The sequence below is a fragment of the Rhinatrema bivittatum genome, chromosome 4 (assembly GCF_901001135.1).
Source record: "Rhinatrema bivittatum chromosome 4, aRhiBiv1.1, whole genome shotgun sequence".
Lineage (NCBI taxonomy): Eukaryota > Metazoa > Chordata > Amphibia > Gymnophiona > Rhinatrematidae > Rhinatrema > Rhinatrema bivittatum.
Genome location: NC_042618.1, coordinates 247,271,868 through 247,289,867, shown reverse-complemented (window position 1 = coordinate 247,289,867; position 18,000 = coordinate 247,271,868). Strand labels below are relative to the sequence as shown.

General features: G+C 42.1%; 1 protein-coding gene across 1 annotated transcript in view; it reads left to right on the top strand.

The window, feature by feature from the left end:
• ERGIC2 (ERGIC and golgi 2) overlaps window positions 1-10,935 on the top strand; it is a 162,518-nt gene extending 151,583 nt beyond the window's left edge. The window contains exons 14-15 of the mRNA XM_029599996.1: window positions 4,485-4,564; window positions 10,204-10,935. Of these exons, the coding sequence (XP_029455856.1) occupies window positions 4,485-4,564; window positions 10,204-10,269 (146 nt within the window). The 3' untranslated portion in view covers window positions 10,270-10,935. The remainder of the gene's footprint in view (window positions 1-4,484; window positions 4,565-10,203) is intronic.
• The last annotated feature ends 7,065 nt before the right edge of the window (window positions 10,936-18,000 follow it).

The window sequence follows — 18,000 nt, the reverse complement described above, 5'->3', positions numbered from 1 at the left end:
CAAAAGTTTGTGCACCTCTTTCAGTCAGTACTTTGTAACACCATCTTTGGCAGAAATAGCTTGCAAGTGTTCCCTGTAGCCAGCTAAGAGTCTCTCTATTTTTGTTTTGGAATTTTTTTCACATTCTTCTTGCAGAAATCTTCTAGCTCAAATAATTTTAGGTCATCTTGCATACAGTGCATATTTGAGATCTCCCCACAGATTTTCAATAATATTCAAGTCTGGGGACTGTAAAGGCCATTCCAAAATCTTCATCTTTCTTTCTTATAAGTACTTCATAGTTGATTGTAATATGTTTCAGATTGTAGTCTTACTGAAATATCCAACCTATTCATCTTCAGTTTCTTCACTGACTGTTGGACATTAACTTCTAAGACAGTGTTTCCTAATCCTCTTGCAGGCACTCCTAGCCAGTCAAATTTTCAGGATATCCACAATAAATATGGATGAGAGATTTCCATACATTGAAGAACCAGTGTATGCAAATCTACCTCATGCATATTCATTGGGGAAATTTTGAAAACCCAACTGGCTAAGTGTGCCTCCATGAGAGGGCTGAGAAACACAGTTCTAGGATATATGTTGTTAATCCATTCTTCTGCCTGCACAATATTTCATATGCCAATGGCTGCCACACAATCTAAAAGCATAAGGAATCCATCCCTGTGCTAGGAGTTCTTTTCTTAAAAAGCTTCACCCTTTTTTGTCCACATGCATCTAAAAGCTTATGGCTGAACAGTTTCATCAGACCAAAGCATTTTGTTCCAAACAGATTCAGTCTTATAAGGGTTTTATTTTGCATATTTTAGAGAACTTTTGTGATGAGGACCTTGCGAGACTGGAAGATTGAGCATCCAAATAGCAGATGAAATTTAATGTGGACAAGTGCAAGGTGTTGCATATAGGGAAAAATAACCCTTGCTGTAGTTACATGATGTTAGGTTCCATATTAGGAACTACCAACTAGGAAAAAGATCTAGGCATCATAGTGGATAATACTTTGAAATCGTCGGCTCAGTGTGCTGCAGCAGTCAAAAAATCAATGTTAGGAATTATTAGGAAGGGAATGGTTAATAAAACAGAAAATGTCCTAATGCCTCTGTATCGCTCCATGGTGAGACCACATCTTGAATACTGTTTACAATTCTGATCGCCGCATCTCAAAAAAAGATATAGTTGTGATGGAGAAGGTACAAAGAAGGTGTGACCAAAATGATAAAGGGGATGGAACATCTCCCCTATGAGGAAAGGCTGAAGAGGATAGGGATGTTCAGCTTGGAGAAGTCAGCTGAGGGGGGATATGATAGAGGTCTTTAAGATCATGAGAAGTCTTGAATGAGTAGATGTGAATCGGTTATTTACACTTTCGGGTAATAGAAGGACTAGGGGGCACTCCATGAAGTTAGCATGTAGCTCATTTAAGACTAATCGGAGAAAATTCTTTTTCACTCAATGCACAATTAAGCTCTGGAATTTGTTGCTAGAGGATGTTTTTAGTGCAGTTAGTGTAGCTGGGTTTAAAAAAGGTTTGGATAAGTTCTTGGAGGAGAGGTCCATTCACTGCTATTAATCAAGTTGACTTAGGGAATGGCATCTGCTATTACTGGCATCAATAGCATGGGATCTTCTTGATGTTTGGGTACTTGCCAGGATCTTGTGGTCTGGTTTGGCTTCTGTTGGAAACAGGATGCTGGGTTTGATTGACCCTTGGTCTGACCCTGTATGACAATTTCTTATGTTCTTAAAAAGTTTCCTTTTCACAATTCCATGTTGTAGATTATTGTGTAAGCAACAGTGGACCTATGGGCAGCTACGCCAGTGGTAGCTAAACCTTTTAGCAGGTCATTTGCCGTGATCTGTGGGTTCTCTTTTTCTGATCTGATCAGTTTTCAGGTAGTTCTATCCCACTTTTTTTTTTTTTTTGTCTTCTACATCTTGTCCTGACTTCAGCAGTTCCATATAACTTCTTAATGTTTCTGACCATTGAAATTACTAGCTGAAAATGTTTAGAGAACTTTCAATAGCCTTCCCCTGCTTTGTAAGAGTGAATTATCTTCATTTTCAAATGCGCTTAGATCAGCGGTTCTCAATCCAGTCCTTGGGACATACCTAGCCAGTCAGGTTTTCAGGATATCCACAATGAATATGCAGGGGATAAATTTGCATGCGCTGCCTACATTGTATACAGATATATCTCATGCATTTCATTGTGGATATCCTGAAAACCTCATTGGCTAGGTGTCCCAAGGACTGGGTTGAGAACCCCTGGTGTAGACAGCTGCTTAGAGGAGCCTGTGATTGTTAAAAGTAAACAGAACAACAGTGGGAGTCAAAGTATTTGTTAAACCATCTGACTAATTGAAGACCTAATGAGTCAATCACTGTTTTGGATCTCATTTAAAACTTTATTTATTTATTTTTTTAAGTAGTAATGAATCAACTGGAAGGGTGTTCAAATTTTTGCACAATCCATATTCACGTTATTTTCAATCTGTTAAAATCAGCAAATAATAAGTTTGCATTAATCGGTACAGAAATTTTTTCAACTTTTGTATCATGTAGAGGTTGTCAGCTTCTGTTCACTTAGGGGTAAATTTTTAAAGGCCCGCACTCGCGTTGATGTACGCACAGTTCCCAGGGCACGCATATGAACATGCTGATTTTATAAAATCCAATACCCATGCGTCCGATTTTGTATCGGTGAGCATGGGGGGGGGGGGGGGGGGAATTTCTTTTAAAACAGGCAGCGATGTGATTGAACTTTTGCCCAGTTCCCTATCCCTCTCCCTAACTTTCCTCTCTCTTCCCCTCTCCTTCTGGACCCCTAAGCCCGACCTACCTACCCTATTTATTTATTTTTTGTTGTTACTTTCTCTCCTGGGCAATAGTAAGCTCTGCACGCCAGCTGGCGCTTCCCCAGGACAGGGCCTAATGGTGCTGTATCTTCCGGGATTTGTGCATGCCAGCCTTTTAAAATCCCTCCATTTAGAGATTCATTGAAACATACAATTTGACCCAAGAGTGCCTAAACTTCTGTACAGAATTGTATAATGCTGTTGAAATCCCTGCAATATGGAAAATGAACTATGCATGTTTAAATTCCTATAGCAAATGCTCTGATTATAGTGACAGATATTGACACTTTTATGCATGGCCCTACAAAAAGGAAAGAAAACGAGTGAAGATTTTTCATTTCTTATATTAATTCTTTGATATTTTGGGTAAACTCAATGAAATCAGAATCTGGGAGTTTGAAGACAAATATACAGATAATGCTCTAAACAGATTCATTAAAATCACCAGCAGTACTCGTGCAACATGAAGAATTTTCATGACTAGGAAACTGTTGAATTACATGTTGTGTATTACACTGCAAAAATAATGATCAAGCCATTTGATTGTAATTGTATTCACCACTAATCATGATATACATACATGGGTAACGTTATCCAAAATCTTGATGGATGAAAGGGTACTCAACTAAATGTATTCGTGTACAATCACCAAAACCAGCATTAAAATACATTAACCATAGAGTATTGGAAACTGGAAGAGCAACTTAACTTTGCAGTAACATACAAAAAGGCTTTTAAATGTACTAGGATATTTGGGGGCGGGGGGGGGGGGGGTGAGGAAAACCCTGTTTTACTTCCCTAGAGGTGGAAAGGGTCTCATTTTTAGGATTTCAAAAAAAGAGCCTCTACCTCTTATTTCTTGTAAGTCATCTACATGATTCAAATTTTGTTTTGTGTTTAGCAGATTGCATGAGTTCTTTCTTAATTTATTTTTTAATGCAAGGCTTGAATAGGCAATCTATTAAAGCCTATTTGCTCCTGGCATGTCCCCTTTTCATGTGTCTATGATTGGGACAACACAGGACTATCTCATTAGTACGCATTCTTGTAATTCCCATGCATTGACAAACAGTCTGATTCTCTAAAATATCATGGTCTGTCAGTGTGAGATTGAATGCTTATGGCCTAGAGAACATGAAGCATAGATTTTCTGCATTTACTGTTACCAGTGAAAATATTAAACTTGTCTGTAATAGTGTTGCATACTTTTTATTTCAGTTTGGATGTCTTGTTCTTCATCCTGAATAATTTGGATGACCGTAATATATTGGCTAAGGAATTTATTCAGCATTGATTTTTTTTTTCAAACTCTTGTTTGTATTAAAAAAAAAAATTCATTTTCTGTGACATTTCTAGCTAGAATAGTTATGCAGCCTATTGCATTATAATATAGATTTTATTTTCAGATTAGTTTAGTGCAGGCCTTTTGAATGCTGCCCTTACATTTCCGTGAAGGATTTAAAATGCTGAATGCACTCTGAGATTGTAAATTTATTTATTAAATTTTACTGCCTCCCTGGTTTGGCAAGAAATCGCTAGAAGTGTAGTATTTGGCTTTTTAAAAATGCAGACACTGAGTATTTGCTTGTATTTTTCTCCAGTATTTTAATAACCTCTTTAACATTTCAGGTATGCTGAATGGAATTGCAGAATTCATAGTGGACATTTTCTGCTGTCGTTTCAAACTTGGAGTATACAAACCAGCACCCGTAAGTCTGCTTACCTGATCTTCATTATATCTTCTAGCTTTTACCAATAATAAGTAAAGGTGAGGGTAAAATAGTTTTGTAGCAACTTACCTATGACCATTCACATTTCTTATTTATAAACATTTTATAGTCTGCTTTTTCCTGTTAGTCACAAGGCAGATTACATTCAAAAGTAAAGGCATGTTCACATAAATAAAAGGAGTGCAAGTTAGTATACAAGGTGAATTAAAAAAAAAAAGCAAGAGTATGTAGATGGTACAATATACATTTCTCCAACATGATTACTATTAAAACATATTCCTGTTGACTTGCAATTTAGTAACGAGTTCATTAAAAATACCTCATATTTTGAAGAAAATACCATGAAAGAGTACATTCCAAAAAACTAGAAGTCCAATTGTTCATGTCATTGTGTTGGACTACACATGACACTTTTGCAAGCCTAGTGTACTATTTGACTTGGCCACCGTGCCCCATTACTGCCATGATAAAGTAACCCACTGACAGCCATGGGTTAGGAAAACGCACTGTTGTCCCTAACGCCTCCTTATTAGTGCGACCCCTCATTTAAATAAAGAATAGCATGCCCAGGAGAGGTGGCTGGGTGCATATCGGGAGAGTGGGCGCTCAAAACGGAGTGCCCGCTCTCCCACAATTCTTACCTTATTGGCCTGTTTCAGTTCTGTACTGTCATTAAGAAACATGAAAAATAAGATCTTCGTTGGCATTAATTAAATGACACATTAACTATGAAGATCAACAATCTAAAGTTGTTGATCTTCAACAATCTAAACAAGAATTGAACAATCTTCAACAAGATTGTTGATCTTCAACAATCTAAAGTTGTTGAACCGGTATGATGTCCCCACTAATACCGGTATATAAAAGTTTCTAAATAAATAAATAAAATAGTTAATTTATAAGGTGAAAGATTGAGTCTCAAAAAAAAAAATGGTAGAAGACATAAAGGCATCATTCTCGTATCAGTAGAAGGCAGAGTAAGAGAAAACTGTCCAAAAAAAAAAAAAAAGATGGAGAATGCTACCCCTGCCATTACTCACCTGGGCCAGATAGAGAGACTGCCATAGGGCTGATGTGGTGATACCTTCGCTTGTGGGGGAAAAAGGGGGCTGGGGCCTGGCGTGATTGGTTCCCTAGTTCTGAATGGGGATTGGTCCCTTTTTTCCAAGTGAAGTGACTAAGCAAATGGAGAAGTAGTGGTAAATCACTGCTTTCTTTCAGAGCTCTGGCTTAACCGATAAGTATTAATCCTACTATTAATATATCACAATTTAACCATTTAATATTTTACATCCCTAATAAATACATAAAGAAGCTGATAGAATCAGCAAATACTACTTTGTAAAAACTGACTGTTTTGAAAAATCATTTTTTTTTGGAAATTGCTAGTTGGCTTGTATTTAAAGCCTACTTTTTTAAAATGAAATTTATATTCTCACAGGACAAGCAGGATGGTAGTCCTCACATATGGGTGACATCATCAGGATGGATTCCAATCACGGAACACTTTTGTCAAAGTTTCTAGAACTTTGACTGGCACCTACTGGGTATGCCCAGTATGGCACTGACCCTGCATCCAGCAGGGATCCCCCTTCAGTCTCTTTTTTTTTTCCGTGCAGCAGTAGCCACGCAGGTTAAGGAACTCTCTAGAGATTCCTGACAGGAATTTTCCTCATGGAACTTCTTTAAAAATTTTCAAAACATTCCACCCCATAGGGGTCCCCTATCGATATCAGTAGTCCGCAGTCGAAAGGTAAGGCTTTACCCTCGTTGGTGGTCGATTCCCATCAAGTTTTTCCTTCGGGGCCTATTGGCCATCGACCGCACTGCAGCTACATTTTTGTTGAGGCCATGGCGTCGGGTTTTTGTTGGTGCCCCAATTTGTCCTTGGACAATGTCCATCACAGACCCGCATAGAGTTTGTATATTGTGCTTGGGGTCCGACTATGATACCCTAACTTGCATCAAATATGCCCAAATGGTCGTCTTCTGCCGTCAATTCTGTGTTTCTGTTTCTATGTTTCTATCAGTTATACATGACCCAGTATAATAGGGACTTGTTCAAGAAGATCCAAGATTTCTCTGAATCTTTGCCAGAACAATTCCAGGATCCACTCATTGCTCTGGCTCAAAGGCCTAGATGCTGGCAAGCACGAGGGCCACGCTGCCTATGATATTTTTGACACTGCCTCCAGAGTGTCTGCAGCGGGGGATTAGTGCAAGAAGGTGGGCCTGGCTGAAGTCCTCAGACCTATGACCAGAAGTGCAGGACTGATTAGCAGATCTGCCCTGCGCTGGAGATAATCTGTTCGGGGACAAAATCCAGGAAACAGTGGCACAGCTGAAGGACCACCATGAAACGCTGCGCCAGCTTTCCTCAGTACCCTCTGATTTCCCATCCACTTCTAAGAGTACTTTCCGAAGGGACTCTAAGCGACTGTCTTTCAAGCCACGGAGATGATATCCTCCTGCCGCTCGAGGTTGTCCTTCCAGGCCTTACCAGAAGGGTCAGCCGAGGCAAGCCCGACCTCAGAAGACCCAGGCAGCCCCTCAACTGGACCCAGCTGAGGATTTTGACTCCTCGCTGGAGAGCATAAGCCAACCTCCTCTACCGTCCATACCAGTCGGTAGTAGACTGTGCCATTTCACCAACATGTGGCACATGATCACTTCAGACCAGTGGGTACTTGCTGTACTGACCCAAGGCTACCACCTCAACTTCCTATCAGTACCACTAGACTCCCCACCTCGGCCAACATGTGGGGTTCATCCGACCTTTCCTCTCTTCTGGAAGAGGAGGTATCAACCCTCCTGAAATCCCGGGCAATAGAACCAGTGCCCCTCTCACAGCAAGGGCAGGGGTTCTATTCCAGGTATTTCCTCATCCCAAAAAAGTCAGGCAGCATTCATCCAATATTGGACCTGCGTGCCTTAAACAAATATCTACAGAGGGAGAAGTTCAGGATGGTGACCTTGGGTTTTCTACTGCCTCTACTACAAAGAGGAGATTGGCTTTGCTCTCTAGATCTTCAGGATGCATATACACACATCTCGATCACTCTGTCCCACCGCATATTCCTTTGTTTCCTGGTCTGGCCCCGACATTTTCAGTACCGGGTACTGCTGTTCGGCCTATCATCCACTCCTCGAGTCTTCACCAGGTGCCTCGTAGTCGTAACTGCCTAACTGAGATATCAGGGTGTCCATGTCTACCCTTATCTCGACGATTGGCTGATAAGGGCTCAGACACAGATGGATGCATTAGCCTCCTTACGTCTCACTATCCATACGTTGCTGTCTCTCGGGTTCCTGATCAACTACCCCAAGTCTAGTCTAGTTCCATCTCAAATCCTATCCTACATAGGAGCCAACCTGGACACCATGCGGGCAAGAGCATTCCTCCCTCAGGACTGAGCTCGTACTCTCATATCCCTCGCACAATGCCTTCAGAATCGGCATTATTCGACAGCTCGTCATTTTCTCATTTTCCTAGGTCACATGGCGTCCGCTGTACATGTCAAATTTGCAGATGATACAGAATTATTCAGAGTAATTAAATCACAAGCGGATTGTGATACATTACAGGAAGACCTTGCAAGACTGCAAGATTGGGAATCCAAATGACAGATGAAATTTAATGTGGACAAGTGCAAGGTGTTGCATATAGGGAAAAATAACCCTTGCTGTAGTTACACAATGTTAGGTTCCATATTAGGAACTACCACCCAGGAAAAAGATCTAGGCATAATAGTGGATAATACTTTAAAATCTTCAGCTCAGTGTGCTGCAGCAGTCAAAAAAGCAAACAGAATGTTAGGAATTATTAGGAAGGGAATGGTTAATAAAATGCAAAATGTCATAATGCCTCTATATCGCTCCATGGTGAGACCGCACCTTGAATACTGTGTACAATTCTGGTCGCCGCATCTCAAAAAAGATATAGTTGCAATGGAGAAGGTACAGAGAAGGGCGACCAAAATGATAAAGGGGATAAAAGAGCTCCCCTATGAGGAGAGGCTAAAGAGGTTAGGGCTGTTCAGCTTGGAGAAGAGACAGCTGAGGGGGGATATGATAAGAGGTCTTTAAAACCATGAGAGGTCTAGAACGGGTAAATGTGAATTGGTTATTTACTCTTTCACATAATAGGACTATGGGGCACTCCATGAAGTTAGCAAGTAGCAAACTTAAAACTAATTGGAGAAAATTCTTTTTCACTCAATGCACAATTAAGCTCTGGAATTTGTTGCCAAAGGATGTGGTTAATGCAGTTAGTGTAGCTGGGTTTAAAAAAGGTTTGGATAAGTTATTGGAGGAGAAGTCCATTAACTGCCTTTAATCAAGTTGTCTTAGAGAATAGCCACTATTACAGGCATCAGTAGCATGGGATCTGCTTAGTTTTTGGGTACTTGCCAGGTACTTGTAACCTGGATTGGCCACTGTTGGAAACAGGATGCTGGGCTTGATGGACCCTTGGTCTGACCCAGTATGGCAGTTTCTTATGACGTCAGCTTTTGCTCCGTCTCCTGCTGGTAGAAGTGCATAACCCACTCATTGGGATTGACCTGCCTTTACTAGAGGAAAGGAAATTATCAGGTAAGGAGTGATTTCTTCCTCTATTTTGGCAATGGCAAAATACTTTCCATTATATGATGATGGAAAGTATCTTGTGGAACATCATTCCACCGGAGGCAATTATTTATTTTTTTTAATTTTTACTCTTTGGGAGCCTTATCTTCAAAGGATACATAGTGAAGTTCTCAACTACATGTAAAGTCCAGGTTTGTCTTCAGTATTTTCTATACATATTTAGTTTTTGTGACTTTATACCTGAGATACCCTAATAGCTTAAGGAGGTTGAAATATGATGGTGGCTTGGAGAAGGAGAAAGTTTGGTTTAGTGCTTTGGAATTAAAGGGCTTTTTTTTTTTTTTAAACTAATAGTCTTAGTCTCTGTGCATGGTTTGGGTGCAAAAGAACCAAATGCGCCTTGGCCTTGCTTCCATATTTTATTAATTGCTGTTTGTTTTTCTACTGGTAATGCGGATTGGGTGAAAGTAGAAGCAGGAAGAAAAAGGGTGGGAGGAAATGAAAATGTGTATTACTGTTTTGATGTGGAAGTGATGAATATTTGATGTTTCAATTTACTGCATATTGTATGTTGTAAATTGTTCCATTTCTTAATAAAGAAGTTTTAACATAAAAGCAAGATTAGCTGTAAAGTACATTCTTTGCCCTAGTATGAATATAAAGCATTGTACTTTAGTATATCAGCTCTTAGTAGTATACTCACTTTTTTTGTTAATAAGAAAAAAAAGTAGTTTTGCCACTATCTGATATTAGAAATTAAATAAGATTTGGTAAAATGTCTCAATAAATTAATAAAAATGTAGAAATATCTTGAATTTTTTTATTTAAAGTTCCATTGTTTTATTAACACTTAATTCTATCACAGTGGGCATTAGCAGAAATTTGCCTTGCTATATTAAATGTCTTCATCTCTTGATTCTTAGCATCTGTTGGCATAGGCTGCTATCTCATAAAAATATCTCTTGCTAGAGGCTCTATCATTTAAGTGTCCTGCAGAATAACTTTTTTTTTTTCTTTTTAATTTTTTTTAGGTTTCTGTCGTTGATGGTCACGCAAACAACCACTTACCTCTAATTACAGAAAAGAGTACACATTAGCGCCTCCTTGAAAATCTTTGGAGTTTTATATGGCCTGATTTGAAAAGACCTTTTTAATAAAAGAAAAAAGAATTGTGCAATATGTTCTGTGCAGTTTCCTCCAAATCCTTTTATTCTTTTTTTAAATTTTTGGAATGGAGCAATATCCTTAAACATGTTCAGTTACTGTATACAGATGTTTAAAAAAAAAAAAAACAAAAAAACCCAAAAACTGTAGAATGATTTGGAGCAAGCTTGTAAGAAAATTTAGTAAACTTTCTACGTAATTGATGGATCAGGGCTTAAAAAATCCACTCAGAAATAATACTACCTGACAAACTGCACATCTTTCTTTGTAAATTGCTGGGTTTTTTTTTTAGTGTTTTCCTTGCTGGAGGGTGTGACATATTTTGGGACATGATAGCAAGTGTTTTGCAAAGCTCATTTACTTGTGTTCCTCTTGTGTGTGAGATGTCATGCACTTGATTGCTCAAATAGGATTCCTTGTTAAGTATAAAGGCAACTAAAAATAAAATAAGGTTTTCAATTGTATAGCCAGTGAGTATACTTGGTGTAGAGTGAAAAATCACACACAAAATGCGTGTCGAGATGCACCTATTATGCTTCCACTGCCCTGGATGAACTATTTTAAAAACTTTTTCAATAAAAGAATTTTATTTTGCTGCATGTTATGGCCTACATATAGTTGTTCAACACTGCCATGTGCATGGTGAGTTGAGTTGTCCCTGTTCTTAGCTTGAACTACAGAAAATATTTTGTGTTTCTAAACCTGCACCTTATCCTTATTTTTATTTATTTTAGATGTTTTATATACTGCACCCTTCAAAAAGTATTGAAGGGCAGTTGACACATTCACAGTAAAATATAAAATCAATTAAAACAATAACCATGTTAGAAAATGAAAATAAATAAAACATAAAAGTTGCACATTTATAAACAGTTTCAACAATAGTACCACTTCATGATTAGATATAAGGAGTGATTCAGTTCTATTCATTTTGTTAGCAATTTAAATCCATATAAAATTGAAATTTCTTAGCATCTAGTCAGATGAATTCAGAACAAGAAGGTTATGTACCCCCACCAGCAGATGGAGACAGAGCAAAGTGACATTGCAGTATATTTACTCCTGCAGTGTCATCAGCCTGCCAGTATTCTCTGTCTCCAGCAGATGGTGGACAAGCAAGTTTCCTTGACGCCTAAGTTGGGACTCCTAAGTTTTGGACGCCTAGGCACTGGGATTGCCCGGGTGTGAGACGCCTAAGTGTTGGACGCCTAGTATTTTTGGACGTACAAAAAAAAACCCAGCTAAATGCATGTCTCTGGCTGCCACTTCAGCACACTGTCAACCATAATGGCGTCTAAAGCTAAGCGGCTTTCTCTATGCACTGCCTTTCATATTCAAGCTTCTCAGCCAGGAGTGCCTACTAACTTTTGCCAGTGCTGTTTAGAGGCTCAGGGTGAATTGCCTCTCCTGATTTCGCTAAACCTGGTTCTTCCCAGCTGGATATAGGCTTGGGTACAGACGGCTCAGGTGGAGCACCTGAGTTTGGAACTCCCTTCACTGGTTCCTCAGCAGGGGATGGTAGCTCAGTATGTATGCCCCAAGTATATCCTGGATTGGATGTTTCTACCTTTTCTTGGATGGACTTTTTTCAGGGATTGTAATACTTTCTCCAGGCACAATATTCACTTGTTAATGCTTCCAGGGCAGAGTTGCATGTTGGAACCTTGATAGGCCCTATTGTTGAGCACCGGAGTATTGCTAGAGTGGCAGTGGGACTTTCCAATGGAGGTCTAGATGGCACAGATGATGCCAATCCTAACTCCCTTGAAGATGGTGAAATTCCTCCAGTATTAGAACCATATAGAACTGTGCTACAGTTCTTTCATAAGGATGAACTGCAGTTTTGGTTTCCCAAACATTGCTCAGGGTTCCTGGGGCAGACACCGGGTCAGAGCCCAAAAAAAATCCGATTTTGGTTGCCTTACATAAAGCCTCTTGTGTTTTCCTCGTGATGGAAGCCATTCAAGAATTTATTGATCTTGACTGGGGTGTCCCAGAGGCTAGTTTCAAAGGAGATTGGGTTTTGGAAGGCCTGTACACTCTGGATCCAATGGCAAGAGAGTGTCCATGTTTTCCGAAGGTGGATGCACACGTGTATGCAGTCTCAAAATGGACCCCTATTCCCGTGGAAGGAGGAGACGCCTTGAAGGATACTTATAAGATTGAGACTATCCTTAAGCAAGCCTTTGATGCTTTGGCAATAACCTTGCAGATTGCTTCTTGTTGTTCCCTGGTGGCTTGATCTGGTTTGCTTCTCTCCCAGGAGGTTGCTGACTCTGGGGTGAACTCCAGGGCTGTTATGGAACCAGCTGCTGCTTTTCTGGCAGATGTGGGCTGTGATTTGGTCCGCTCTTTAGCCAGAAGAGTGGCTTCCGTAGTAATGGCCAGGCATCAGTTATGGCTGAAAAATTGATTGGCCGATGGGACCTCCAAGGCTAACCTTACCAAATTGCCCAAATTGCCCTTTAAAGGCTTGCTGTTATTTGGCAGCGAGTTGGAAAAACTGGCCAGTAAGTGGGGCGAATTTCTGGTTTCTCACTTGCCAGAGGATAAGAAGCAGACATCACACTTCTTTAACATGCAAGGTCGTTCTAGAGAATCTAGGTGTGTTCATCCCTTTGTGTAGTATTGAGGAAAAAATCCATGATTGTTCTTTTTGACTTACATCCTTCACACTGTCCCTTCTCCGCCAGTTTATGCATACATAGTCCAATATAGACCATTTAAGGTCACTAAAGACATGATTTTGCACAAATGTGGAACCATGGGGGCATTTAAACGACATGTATTTAAACAACTTCTGTGTTCAATGATTCTGTGTTAACTTTCTTTTCATCTTACCAATGTACTACAGTTTGCAGGGACATATAATCACATTGATAACAACGTAGCTCGACAGGATACCCCATGTAGAACTTCAATCCTTCTACATGTTGCAAATATAATTTGACTGTTAGTTGTTGTAAATAGATCTGACATTGATCATCACATGTAGGGAATTGTTTCACCACTGTTATCCATACCATCTGGAAATACTCGAACCACCTCCTTGATATTTTGTCCTTTTGAAAATGCAAACATGGGACCTCCTCCTAACACTGAATGGTTTCATAGAATGGGCCAATGAAGACAAGGTCAAATGTTTCAGTACACAAAACTGATGATCAGGTTTTTCCCTTTAGAAATCACAATTGCTAACTAAGGCCCGACAAAATGCTTGCTTGACACATGATACCAGGTATCCTTGTTCTGAAAAATGAGCTGTTAGCTTGTGCTTTGAAATCAGAGCAGAATAGTCTCAAGCAAAGAAATTGGCCTATCAGTAAATTCCTGTTTAAATGGCTAGGGTGAAAGCTAGAAAAAAGGATTACTTTCATTCGGCTTCTATACGATGATGTAGTTAACCTGTTCCCTGTACATACCTGGATCAGTCCAGACTCCTGGGTTTTGCCTCCTTTCCAGCAGATGGAAACAGAATTTTTAAACTCTGCGCTATATCCTAAGGTGCCACCTACAGTCCGGCAGTATTTCTCTGTCTCCAGCAGATGGTGGAGGTGCAAAACTTAGTCTGTGCTGATTGCTTAGGGTTCTTAAAAAAAAAAAAAAAAAAAAAAAATTAGTCAGTCTTAGGGAGTTTATCCTTTGCAATTTATTCTTTATTTAAAAAAAAAAGTAAAAGCACCAGAGGACAGAGACACAGATTTTCAGCCTCCCAGGGGGTTGTGAGGTCCTGAGGTGAACTCTGCCTCGGTCCTCTGGTGCTTTTACTTTGTTTTCAAACAAAGAATAAATTGCAAAGGATAAACTCCCTAAGACTGACTAATTTTTTTTTTTTTTTTTTTTTTTAAGAACCCTAAGCAATCAGCACAGACTTTAGTTTTGCACCTCCACCTTTTGCTGGAGACAGAGAAATACTGCCAGACTGTAGGTGGCACCTTAGGATATAGCACAGAGTTTGTTTAAAAATTCTGTTTCCATCTGCTGGAAGGGAGGTGATACCGGGGAGCTCAGCAGCTCTGGGGTGATACCAGGGAGCCCGGCTCACTCCCCCCCCCCCCAACCCCCCCTCCCCAATTGGAGCAGAATCCTCTGGATGGCTGACAGCCAAGTTTTTGTTTATTAAAAAAAAAAGAAAGCAAAATTTAAGTCTGGGCTTTTCGGCTGAGGCTCTCTTTTCCCCGTTGTTGTCGTGGCTGGGTTTTTTGCCTCTGTTTTTGGTCACGTTCTGACTGTTTTTGTCTGCCTGCCCGATGCCAAAAAGCTTGGCATGATCGTGTTTGTAATGGGATGGCCTCTGCTTGACGTGCCTCCCCGGGGAGGAGGGACCCTCCGCTGATGAGACAAATGTTCGGCAGAGCAATTGCAAGGTTCCGGGGGCTGGGGCATCGCAGCCTTCCTCTATCGGTCCGTTCCCGCTGAGCGCGGGAACGGGCGACATTTTGAGCTCTCTTAGAGCTGCCACAAAAGACGCGATGGGGGAAGGGATTTTCCTGCCGCCCTTTTTTCTCCACAGCAGAGGGCCCCCGGGGGCGGCAAAACTTCAGGTCAGCACCCGCCTGCAGCAGAGGACAGCCCTGAGGGGGCTCCTGATTCCTCCTCCTATTAATACTTCTCATCAGATTTTGAGTTGTTAATGCCCAAGGCCTTTGAGGCCAAAAAAAGTCAGGAAAACAGCAGGCTGGAGTGAATACTCCTTTACTGGGTCCAAGGCTGAATCCGCGGCAGCGGGCTAAGGATATCGCTGGCTCCGGGAAGGTTAAGCGCCCGTTAAGGTCAGGGGTGTCCCATCCAGATTCAGGTTCTTCGGGACCGCTCTCTGACTCGCAGGACCAGGACATACAGTCCAAGCCCCCACTGGGAGTAGATTTGGACGCTGATCCGCAGCAGGATCCAGGTCGAGGTTCCCATGTTGTGGGGGATGACCCAAAAGTGGTCCGCCTGTTTCGAAAAGAGGAATTGGGTCTGCTGATCCCTGCTCTTCTAGGCGAGTTAGGCATTGACGGACTGCCAGAGGTGCCCGTACTGGAGGCCATGGATCCGGTATTGTTGGGCCTGCGGGATCCTACTACTACTTTTCCTATTCATTTTATTCCGTCACGGACTTGCTGTTCAGAGACGAGGACACCCTTGATTGGGGTTGAAGGTTATTAAGCTATATCTTCTGCCGGTGGAAACTTTTTAGACCTTCTTCGAGTCCCCAAGGTGGGCGCGGTGATGTCTGCAGTCACAAAAAAGACCACTATCCCGGTTACAGGAGCGACAGCCCTCAAGGGCCTACGGGATAGAAAATTGGAGCTTTAACTAAAAAAAGAATTTTTTTTTTGAGGTCTCCGCACTGGGAGTGCAAGCGGCCATGTGCAGTGGTTTTTTCTTTAAGAGCAGGCCTTAACTGGGGGAAGCGATTGCAGGCTTACGCCGGTCTTTTGGTGGAAGAAGCTCTTCAGGCGGGACGCCTGGCGGCGTCATTTGCTTACAGTGCCGCTGCTCTTTACTATCTGTTGCGGAATTTGGCCAGGCCTATGGTGTCAACTGTCTCGATCCGCAGATTTCTTTGGTAAAGGATCTGGGCTGCGGATTTTTTCTCTAAAGCGCGGCTGGGTTCTTTGCCGTTCAGGAGCAACTTGCTTTTGGAAAGGACCTGGATGACATGATTCAATCCCTGGGAAAAAAGAAGAGTCATCGTTTATCAGAGGCTAGGCCCAAATCGAGGGGCTCCTTTTCTTCGAGGACTCGGTTCAGGGAGAATCGAAGATTTCGTCCCTCTAGGGGGCCCAGGTTCTTCCTTTCGGCAGACTTAGAGTAAACAACACACCTGGGCTCCGCCCATTCATGGCCAGCACTTTGGCAGACCTGCTAATCCGTCTTCTCCATGACGGGGTGCTGGTCTATTCCTCGGTGCAGGTTGTAAACAGGGGGCAGATTGTCCCTGTTTACGAGGAAGGGGCCAAGTTGACATAGGATCAGTGGGTCCTCACTGTAGTAAGACGAAGCTACGCTTTAGATTTTGCACGTCGCCCTCGGGACTGTTTTTTAGTCTATCCGTGAGGTTACAAAGAGAAGTGGAAAGCGGTACGAGACACGCTGTAGCGCCTTCGCCAACTCTGTGCCATTGTGCCCGTTCCTCCAGTGGAACAGAGGAAAAGGACATTACTCCATTCCCTTCGTGGTACCCAAGAGAGAGGATGCCTTCCGGCCTATCCTAGATTTGAAAAGAATCAACAGATACCTTCGGGTGCTTCATTTTCACATGGAGATTCTACGTTCCGTGATTGTCTCAGTGTGACAAGGAGAATTTCTAGCTTCATTGGATCTCACAGAAGTGTATCTTCACATCGGCATCCGGACCGACCATCAAAAGTTTCTATGGTTCTCGATTCTGGGTCATCATTTTTCAGTTTTGAGCCCTGCCTTTCGGCCTTGCCACTGCACCCAGAACTTTTACCAAGGTGATGGTTGTAGTAGCGGCACAGCTCCGGAAGGAGGGGCTCTTGGTACATCCATATCTGGATGACTGGCTGATTCGGGCAAAGTCGGAACTGATCGGCCGTCTGGCGGTCCACAAGGTGTGTCAGCTACTGGAATCGCTCGGTTGGGTAGTCAACTTGGCCAAGGGTCAACTAGTGTCCACTCAGTCCTTGGAATTCCTAGGAGAAATATTTGACACGCAACAGGGGAGAGTTTTCCTTACTTCAGAACGAATTTGCACGCGGCAGAGGCAGGTTCGAGAATTGTTGGTCAAGCATCCACCTAGAGTTCGGGATTACTTACGGGTCCCAGCATCAATGACTTCCATTCTGGAGTTGGGATCCTAGGCCTTTGCTCATGTGCGTCCTTTGCAGTCAGCATTGCTTTCTCAATGGAATCCTATTTCTGAGCAATTTCATCTGCCTCTTTCCCCTTATGGATACTGCTCAATCCAGACTCGATTGGTGGCTTCTCTCGGACAACTTGACCCGCAGAGTTCCCTTGGTAGTACCTGAGTGGACAGTGGTGATTACGGATGCCAACCTCTCCAGACGGGACAGTTTGTCTGGGAAGTTCGGTACAGGGACAACGGTCCCCGGAAGAATCTCAGTGGCCGATCAATCATCTGGAGACAAGAGCCGTGCGATTAGCTCTGCACGCTTTTCTTCCGCTCCTCCAGGGGAGGTCGGTCAGAACCCTGTCCGACAATGCGAACACTGTGGCTTATATCTATTGCCAAGGAGGAACAAAGAGCCAAACTGTGGTGATGGAGGCTTAGCAGCTGATCCACTGGGCGAACCATCAGCATCGCAGCGTCTCACAATTTTCAGGCAGATTTTCTTAGTCGACACAGTCTTGATCCCAGAGAGTGGGAGTTGGCAAACGAGTCTTTTTCACCTCATAGGCAACGCATGAGTCATACCCCGTATTGATCTGATGGCGCGTTTCCTTAGGGGAGCGAAGCACTTAATGTCCTCCAGTCAGGTACCCTTGTCTTTCCTGGAGCCTGAATGAACTTAGTTCTTTCAGCCCTCGGTACGGCGCCCTTTGAGCCTCTGAAAAGGGCGACCTGAAGGAACTTACCTTAACGGAACTTACATTAAAGGTGATTTTTTTTCCTTGTAGCTATCACATCGGCTCGTAGTGTTGGAACTTCAAGCACTATCCTGTAGGGAACCGTTCTTGCAAATTTCTGTTTC